This window comes from Gekko japonicus, unplaced genomic scaffold (assembly GCF_001447785.1).
Source record: "Gekko japonicus isolate JY-2015 unplaced genomic scaffold, Gekko_japonicus_V1.1 scaffold631, whole genome shotgun sequence".
Classification (NCBI taxonomy): Eukaryota; Metazoa; Chordata; class Lepidosauria; order Squamata; family Gekkonidae; genus Gekko; species Gekko japonicus.
In genome coordinates, this window is record NW_015168670.1 from 377,932 (window position 1) to 388,095 (window position 10,164).

General features: G+C 43.3%; 1 protein-coding gene across 2 annotated transcripts in view; it reads right to left on the reverse strand.

Moving 5' to 3' along the window:
• Positions 1-10,164, reverse strand: part of SPINT1 (serine peptidase inhibitor, Kunitz type 1) — a 41,830-nt gene that overhangs the window by 5,637 nt on the left and 26,029 nt on the right. The window contains exons 4-9 of one of the 2 annotated variants that reach the window (XM_015415334.1): positions 9,602-9,772; positions 8,929-8,955; positions 8,092-8,217; positions 3,542-3,592; positions 3,162-3,332; positions 1,006-1,062 (exon numbers count right to left, since the gene is read on the reverse strand). In XM_015415334.1, the coding sequence (XP_015270820.1) occupies positions 1,006-1,062; positions 3,162-3,332; positions 3,542-3,592; positions 8,092-8,217; positions 8,929-8,955; positions 9,602-9,772 (603 nt within the window). The remainder of the gene's footprint in view (positions 1-1,005; positions 1,063-3,161; positions 3,333-3,541; positions 3,593-8,091; positions 8,218-8,928; positions 8,956-9,601; positions 9,773-10,164) is intronic. The other variant, XM_015415335.1, reaches the window with a different exon arrangement.

The window sequence follows — 10,164 nt, forward strand, 5'->3', positions numbered from 1 at the left end:
CAGAAAAGGGCAACTAGAATGATAAAAGGGTACACTTTCCCTATGAAGAAAGGTTTAAAGTGCTTGGGGCTCTTTAGCTTGGAGAAACATCGGCTGAGGGGTGACATGATTGAGGTTTATAAGATTATGCATGGGATAGAGCAGGTAGAGAAAGGAGTACTTTTCTCCCTTTCTCACAATACAAGAACTTGTGGGCACTCAATGAAGTTGATGAGCAGTCGGGTTAGAACAGATAAAAGGAAGTACTTCTTCACCCAAAGAGTGATTAACATATGGAATTCACTGCCACAGGGGTTGGTGGCGGCTACAAGCATGGACGGCTTCAAAAGGGAATTAGATAAGCATATGGAGCAGAAGTCCATCAGTGGCTATTAGCCACAAGGTATAGATAGGAACTCTCAGTCTGGGGCAAATGATGCATTGTATTCTTGGTGCTTGGGGGGGGGGGGCAACACTGGGAGAGCTTCTAGTGTCCTGGGCCCACTGGTGAACCTCCTGATGTCACCTGGTATTTTTGGCCACTGTGTGACAGAATGTTGGACTGGATGGGCCATTGGCCTGATCCAACATTGGCTTCTCTTATGTTCTTACGTTAATAATAACATTGGAAATGAGAGTGTGGGGGAAAATCCCCATAAAGCAGTTCCATAATAGTTTTTGATATACTAGAAAACAATAAGAGTCCAGTAGCACCTTAAAGACTAGCAACATTTGTGGTAGGGTATGAGCTTTCTTGAGCCATTACTCTCTTCTTCAGATACAGCTAGAATGTGAGTCCATCACTCCTATAAATTGGAAAGTGGAGTGATTTCAGATGCCAAATGACATTAGCAGGCAAATGACCATAGCAGCTGGATGACAATAGCAGGCGTGATTGGATTAGGTGTGATATGCAGAAGGGAAGTAGGCATGGAGAAATCAGTTTCTGCTATATTAAAGTAAGCCTTAGTTCATTTAGGTAGAAATGCCCCAATTCCCAACCCTCATAGGGATTCAGTTACATACTTAAATGTTCACGTCGAGCTTCGTGTCCACTCCATCTCTGGCCAATCACATCAGCCTCTTCAGAGAGAAAGAATAACACAACACCTTACAACCATGCTTCATAATGGCAAAAGCCTTTCAGAGACATAATACTGTACATTTTAAAAAAGCATTAAATACAACATCTGTCAAAATATCTCATAAATTGCATCATATTGTTATCCACCGGGATGTACCTAAAGATTATCAAGTTATGGTGTATACCTATTATTCATCTCGTCCATTAACAGATTACCGGAGGAGGGGGTAGGAGAGAAATAAAAAGATGCAATATTGAGTATCACCTATTTTTCTTGGCTATTTTGATACGAAAAACTGAATTCTTGAATGTAATTTCTGTTTACAGATGCCCAAGATTAATTTTTGTACTGTTCTTTTAAGCACTCAAAACAGCTACTGTAGGACACAAAGCACTTCAAAAGCATTGGAATGAATGACTTAAGAACTTATTTAGATACTCCAAAAGAGCCTATAATCAAAGGGCCTATATGTTGGTGCAACTGGAAAGCAATTCTTCCTGAGACACCAATTCACCACTTGATGCCAAGTGCCAAACAGACAGACCACTAGAATTCATTTATTGAAATATTTGTATCCCACCTTTCCTTGCAGCTCAAGGTGGCTTACAAATTATAGGACTATAATTTAAAACCAACAAAATACAACCCCAACCCCCCAAAAAAACCTTAGTAAAAGATAACTTTCCCCACAACATTAGAAATATGGGAAACTAGGAATAAGGCCTATTGTGGAAATAAATACAATGAACTCGAGAAAGAGGCTCTGGGAGAGTGCCAAGGCCTTGGACACTCAATGTCAATTTGCTGTGGCAACCTCCTCAAACCCCACCCTTTCCAGGCTCAATCCCTGAAATCCCCAGGAATTTTCCAACCTGGAGTTGGCAAACCCATCCCCTTCCCAACTAACCATCAACCTATCATTATTTGCCCCTCTGACTGCAGCTGACTTCTGCCCTCCCTCCTGGAGATCAGTTGTAATTCTAGTGATCTCCACCCCTCACATGGAGATTGGCAACAATGGTTCCCCAGGAAAAAATGGCTGGTTTGGAGGGTGAAGTCTATGGCCTTGTGCCTGTCTGAGGTCCCACCCCTCCTCAAACCTCACCCTCTCCAGGCTCCACCCCTCAAATCTCCAGGAATTTCCCAACCTGGAGTTGGCAACCCTATCTCCTTCCCAGCCAAGCATCAACCTTTCATTATCTGCCCCTCTGATTTCAGCTTTCCATCTCTTCCCCCCTCCCTCCTGGAGATCAGTTGTAATTCTGAGTGATCTCTACCCCTCACCTGGGGATTGGCAACAGTGGTTCCCCATGAGGGAATGGCTGGTTGGGAGGGTGGAGTCTATGGCATTGTACCTGTCTGAGGTCCCACCCCTCCTCAAACCTCACCCTCTCCAGGTTCTATCCCTCAAATCTCCAGGAATTTTCCACCTGGAGTTGGCAACCCTATCTCCTTCCCAGCCAATCATCAATCTGCCTTTATTTCCCCCTCACTCTTCAGTTTTTCTTTGTCAAGAGAGAAAGCTGTTTGCCAGTAATTCTGACAGAGCACAGTGGCTGAAGGGGGAGTGGGCGGGAAAGAGGAGCAGAACCAGCACCCGGCCAATGGCACGCGAGTACTCTTGAGTGGCGGCTGACGGGCCAATGGCTGAGGGAGTGCATTGCACAGCCAATGGGAGAGCTGCAAACTGCCACTCCAAAACACAATTATATATAAAGAGAGATACCAATATGGCAACATGGGACGGATGACAAATCCATAAAGATCATTTCTTTACAGCATTCACCCAGAAATTCATGGACATTCACAAGCAAAGCAAGATATGCATAATAATTTTGTTCACTCCCAGCATCTAGTAGCCAGAAATTTATTCTGTCTGGAAAGACTGCACCTATTCTGACCATCATGGCTATTCACCACCTCCCATGAATGTAAGCAATTTGAAAAAGTATGCTAGGGGATACTCTAGGACTGAAAGATAATGAATTTTTATTCTGCTGATCACGAGCCAAGACATAGTGTCAAGAAATTATAGCGGAGGGATTTACTCTGGGGAGATGTCACACTTCCTCTCCACTTCTTAAGGTTCTTACTTACTCGTGATGCCTTTGCAGGATTTCATACAGTCTTCTTCCTTTTCAAAATTATTCTTATTGCCTTCACACCCTCCATAGGTGAAGCGATCACATCTCTCAGTGAATGGGTTGTAGTACCAGCGGGATAAGCTCTCTTGGCACAACCCAGTGTCTGGCAAATCCATACAGTGACCTGTCAAAGGAGAATAAGCAGTGCTTATCAAGACTATACTCACCTATATAGCGCAGCATTTCTGCCAATACCGATCAGAATGACAAAATCGCAACCCAATTCCAGTTTGGTTCTCTTCAGCGACAACTGCATTTGGAGAAGGCAGGTGTAGCAATTAGGACTTTTGTCACATCTGGAGCTCGTTCCATCAGCACTAATGATATACCTACCTTGGTTGTCTGTAACATTTATCTTCTGAAATTTATTGAACATTTGAATATCTGCAAAAGACACCAAAAGAAAACTGCTCAAAATGACAGATCTTTTCACTCAATAATGTAAGACTCTCAATTTGGAAAACACCCTACCTGGGGGAAAAAAATCCATGTTCTATGCCAGAAGAAAGTGAATTCTCCAACAAAAATAAGTTACGTTAACAAGCATTTTTCCCTCTTACTTTTAATATACATTCTGAGAGCAGCTATTGTAAATGGTCACCAAGTTTTTTATCCAGTACTTCTGCGTTTTACACAGAAATGTCACAACTGATACTTTCATGCTGTTTTAACTCCATGACTACTGACTGAGGATTCCCTGCATGCATCTGATAAAATAGGCTCTAGCTCTGTGAAACAGAATTATTCAAGGCTTTTTCTGCACAGGTAAACAGGACTGTACTGTAATGAAATGGTTCAGAAAGATGCATTGATAAGGAGATAGGGACTGTAGCCCACACTTCTGCATTGATGGCTATCACTGTTAAGTATGCTCTAGGCTAGATAGTTACTACACCATTTTAACATATCATATTTAAATACTTATGCTTTGTTTCAGCTCCGTTTAGGTTTGTTTGTTTTCAGATTTTCGTAGTCCTAATCTTATTGTTTGTTTGTTTTCAGATTTTCATAGTCCTAATCTTATTGTACTTTTCACTGGATGTCTCATCCTGTTGATTGTACTTGACGTACACTATGTAATCTGCTTTGAATCTTAAACAACCATGAAAGTTTCCACTATGCTAAATCTCTTAGTCTTTGAGGTGGCCTGAGATTGCTTTTGGGGTTTGCTACAACATATCAATATGCCTAGCCCTCAAGAATTACTTAATCTGTTCCAAGACATCACCAGGACTTTATTCAGAATTCTATTTCCGAACTCCAGTGCAGAAAGAAAAGGTACATCTGAACACATTAAGAGCACTTCTCCCTCACTACTAAATAACTCCATCACCTCCCATGCTTCATTCAGGAGCAGAGTCCACAACTACTTTCCTTTAGAAAAGCAGTCTCCATTCTCTCCACCCCCTTTTCCAACACATAAAAACCCAAGACATATGTTTTAAACTTAGCAGATCAGTGGAAAATGGCAATTTTGTTTTTATATGTGGGGGTTTGGGATGTTCTCAAACTGCAGTGTGTGCTTTCCTTCAAGGCCCATCCCCAGAAGCTCCTGCTGCCACCCCCACCCATGGCTGACTTCTGCATTCCAAGGATGCCTAGGAATAAATGCATCTAATTTGCATTTAATGTTGAGACTTTTGAGAGGAAAGTTCAGAGGTGGGGAAGTCAGCAAATTCATATAAAACTATTTAATGAAAGTTTAATTGCATGTCTCCAAAATTATATGACCTACAATTATAAAGAGAGAAGAAGGGAGTTGTGTTAGTATGGCGGCCACAATTAGGAGGGGGAACTGTGCTGCCCCCAGCCAGCGTTTCACTGTAGTTAAGTAAAACTGCCATATATCTTTAAGAGCAGTCGCCCCTGGGAATTGAAGTCTTTACGAAACAGGAGTAATGATCAGACAGAGCTTCCCATGCCCAGGATGTTACCCCAAATAGCTAACTGTCTTGATGGTGCACAGTGAACCCACTGAAAACCACTGGCCTTTTCCATCCAATGCATTATGGGGAGGGTTGTGCCTGCTACACCCTCCCCCCCTCAAATGCTGACTATTACTATACATGCACAAATTATAAATGTGCTAGTTCTCCACATGCAATCATGATCCTGCAAAAAGCAGCAGTACCCCCGACTGGAAATACAGACTGTATGTGCAGTTCAGAAGCTGTGCTGAATGGACCTGGAATGAGTACAGTGCATTGGATAACTGGTGCAGAAAACACAAGCGGAATTGAGTTGTTGAGAGACATTTCCTTAATTCAGGGCTATTTCCCTGGAGTGTTTGTTTTGATTGCTCAAGGTTTTCCTCAAGCTGTCCCTGTTGTTCTACACACTGGCAACCTGAAACCAGCCACCCAGCAGGTGAGATGGACACAGTGCAGGGAAAATGGAGGACTTACCACAGAGAAACAAATGAGCTACAGCGACAGGAAAAGAGCTGGAGTTAGGAAAGAGCCAGCACTGCAATGGGATTTTAAACCGAAGACACAGGCTAGCAGCCAAGATGATGCCGTCCCACAACCAACTCAAAGAGATGCCAATATGTTTTTGTACCTTGATGTCACTATAATGCATGCAATTCCACAGTGCTGAATAGAAAGACTAACCCTAAGCAACCATGAAGAGTACCTGTATCCACCCACTGGCCCTGCCCAAGCGACCTGAATATATGGACCTTAGTCATGCACTGTTACCTGAGGAACAGTGGAACAGAACTACAAACAGAAGATTCTGTGACAGTGCTGCTGAGTTCAGGAGACTCTGGCATTATGATGGGACTTTATAGAAGCAAAGAAGAACAGACCACTTCCCAAAAGCCAACTAAGGGTCCGGTCACACACAGAATTAGCTGCATGATAGGGATAAATGCCGGGTGGATTTTACGGGCGCGATCACAGGGGAACATCTGGCAAGCGCCCTGTACCCGTCGCCAACCCATTTCTTCCCGCCGAAGAAGTACAGTTAAAAACCATCAGTGAAAGTCCACTATCAAAGGGGTTTGTGATGGCCCGCAGATGAAGGTTCCCATGTGATCGCTCCAGTGCACTCCTATTGCGTCCGTGCTCCCTCGAAGCATGCCAGAAACACGCGCTGACGGAAAAAACACCAGTTCACCGCCATCGCGTCTGATTGCGTAGTGGCGGGTCAAACTGCGATGGTACAAATAGCCTCTCCTCCCCTCCGTGTTACCTGGCACATGTGACCGGGGCTTAACATGGTTAAACAAAACCGTTTAGTGAAGCAGTTAGGCTCCCCCTCCCCCTGAGCCAATTAACTTTGCTACAGCAGAATGTGTTTCTTACATGAAAAGGGATTCATAGAGAGAATCCTTTTCCAGCAAGAATTCAGCCCCAGAAACTATTTAAAGCAACCTTTGTCATTGTCAAAACTCTGTTCTATTAAAATGGTTTCTGTTTAGTTCTTGTTCACCATAGTTTTGACTTTAAAAGTGCAACTTGAGTGCAAGCATGCTCTGCCCAGAGTACTTTTTTTAAATGAAGTTATGCTGAAGACACTTGGGTGGAGTAGCAAAAGCAATCCTGATTCACTACACTACTGTGGTCAGTCTATACACATTGTGTGACTTAACAGCTTTGTTCAGATTTCCTTACTGAATTCTGAGACTTCAGTGAACATGGCCAACACTTGCAAGCATCTCTTCCCAGCCACAACAGCTGGAAAAAGTTTGCTTTGCTGTAGAGTAAAATGAAAACCAGAATGCTGAGCTTTGTACGAAGACTACATGTGGTGCTCCCTTTAAATTGGGTATACACACAGTCCTGGCTATAGTAAAGATCTGTTTTTTAAAAATCCAATCAAGGTACGAGGAGCACAGATGCAACAGCCTAAAAATGGAAATGATGACAAAATGAGATTAGTAAAGGGAAATAATGGCGTCACTTGACAGGCAAGTTTGCGCATGCAAGGTGCCCATTTTGCTTTCTCTCCATGCAACCCTTCCCAACTTTTGAATACAGAAACAAGAGGAGAAAAACTTCATTATGGACTTGGCAGCTCACTGACACAGCCAGCAGCAATTGCAAGTGCTGCAAAAATACTGCTGTTAAAGGCTGTATCAGAATTCAGTCCCATTTATGTTGATGTTTCTCCACATGAGCCTGACTCAGGGTTAAAGAGAAGGGATCACAAGACAAGAAAAGAAGCCTCTGCCCTGCGTATGCAAACTACCTCTAGGAATTTGTTTTAAATTTCAGAGTAGACTTTGAAGGCTATATGGGATATATTAATATAATGGCTAAATATTGTAGGGGATGATCTGTCACTTGCAATGACAGACAAGATGATGCATCATGTCCTCTCCAGAGGTAGTTTAATTAAAGTAATTCTTATGAAGGGAGACATCCATTTGCTATACTGGATCAGTTCCAAAAGACATCTAACAGAAGACCTGGAACCAAGACCCAAGGGAAGTATCCAATTAAAATGCATCAAGGACGCACCCCACCTTGATAGAGCAGCAGCTGCAAAAACTGTATTTGCTGAGATTTGAATCAATGGGAACAGAAGGAAAAGTAGTTACGATTCTTTGCAGACCATATTCAGAGAAGACCCTGTGCAGAGAAGATAAAGCCAGGAAGGAATGCAGGGAAGCCATCCATCCAAAGACAGCAAATATGAGTGCTCCCTTGGGGTCAAAAATGGTCCCTCTAGCCCAGTGCCGTCGTCGTGCATTCTGAGGGGCAGGGGCTTTCTAGAATCTCAGGCCGGCACGTCTCCTAGCACATCCTACCCAAAATCCTTTCGGCTGGAGATGCCAAAGACTTAAGCTTAAGAGGGGGGAGGAGTTGGTTTGGTAGGCTCCCATTTTCTTTCAGTATGCCACCCAAGGCATCCAAGTTAGAGGTTCATTTACTTACATGAATCACAAGACTCCTCATCTGACCCATCTAAGCAATCACGGGTGTCATCACATTCCAGGTAACTATCAATACAACATCCATCTTTGCATTTGAAATAGAAGGGCAGGCACTCTTCATTGCACACTATGTGAGAAACACAGATTTTAGTCCTTTGTGTGCTTAGCACACAATTGTCCCTTCCTGCAATCCAGATGTTCCAGGAAGTGATCTGCTTCTGACCAGTCTTCCTTGGGAAGAGCAGGACCAGACAGTAGCCCTGCAGAGTGGCCCAATCACAGTTCTAAGGAATATGCAGTAAAGGCAAGAAAAGCTTCCTCTTTGCAGTGCTGCAAGCACAGAGTGAAATCCTGACAACCCAGTACACTTGCCATACAATGGCAGGCCTAGAAGGCGAAGAGTCCAGTGGCTAAGAATCCTGGAGGCTCCCCCGCCAACAGGCAGAGGAAGCTGGAAGATGCAGAAATCAAACAGTAGCTAATATTTCTTGTCTCCACTGCTCTAATATCTGAAGGAAAGCTAGCCACAAAGAAGAGAAATTAAGGGATGGGGGGAATCGTAAGCATGTTCTCTCAGAAGCAGCCTCTACCCCAAGTTCATTGGGATTTGTGTAAATGGGCACAGGACTACAGCTTGAGAAAGTCAGCCAATGGCTCTTCCTCTGCTAGGTACATTGTTGGTGGGGAGGAAATGCAGAATTCTCAACAGATACCTTAATCATTGGGTATAATCTGTTGCCGCACTCTAAGACACTAGCCCGGGAAGTTTGGTATTGAATGCTGAAGTCAGCAAGAAAGAAACAGGATTGGAAGCATGGACATTTTCAGAACTGCTTACCTGGTTCTTGCCGTTTTTCAATAGCACCTGAAGAAAAAGAAGATGGGAGGGGCATGACATTATCATGAATTAGTAGAATAACTGCTTATAGTCCTTCCTGTTTCATGACCTAGCTTTCATCTCCAAATGAAATGTGATACATGTTGTAGTGCAGAGTATCGAGTGGATCTAAAGTTATTACGTAGGCCCTCCAGTGTGTTAATGGTTGAAGGAGAAAGGAAATTTATATACTGAAAAAGCTCATTGCTCAGTTGTTATATCAAAAAGATTCAGCAGCTGAGGCACAAAACTGAAATCAGTTTAGATTAATTTAGGACTATATTCAGTTCTCATCTCACACAGTATAATGAGCTAAGGCTAGAAAGGTAAAAATAGGTCTTATTGTTTCCACCAAACAGCAAGTTTCTATCTGTCTCTCAGAGACATGTTTTGGAGAAACTGTCGTACTCTAGGCTCATTCAGCATAGAAGTTTGCACAATATTCAGAATACAATGGTCCACTGCTTTTCTCCACAAGGACTTCAGAAACAGCAACTCAACACATTAGGCACATCAACACTTCTCAGGCTGGTCCATTCCACCAAAATAATTACTGGTTGCTTTCAACAAATGTCTTTGCCTCCTCCCTTGAAACCCTGAAATCTGGTAACAGGACTTCACTCAAGGAGCATACCTGCAACATTCTTGCAGGCAAGTTTACATTCTTCTTCCCATAAGTAATTGTTCTTGTTGGCCTTGCAGCCCCCAAAGATGAAGCTCTCACACCGCATTGTTGTTGGATTATAGTACCAGCGAGGGAAGGCTCCTCGACACCGCCCCACCTTGTAAGGAGCCAAACAGTGATCTAGAACAAACAAAAGGGCAGCTGTTTTAGCACATTCAGTAACTGACCAAAGAGAGCACAAAGCTGGCGTAGCTTATTCCTAAGAGCTTACAGGGTTGAGAGTTGGACCTGCAAACAGTCCTCAAAAGCATCTACCAAACAAGGGAGAAGCGGCAACATGCATGCATACATTTATTTGTTTTTCTGCCCTCAAGTCATAGCTGTCTTATGGTGACTCCGTACAGTTTTCAAGTTTTCAGAGGTGCGTTGCTATTGTATGCCTCCACGTCATCGCCCTGGTATTCTGTGAAGGTCTTCCATCCAAATATTTGCCAGGGCCAACCCTGCTTCGCTTCTGAGATCAGGCTAGTCTGGGCTATCCAAGTCAGGGTTTAACAATATTACCACTTCAT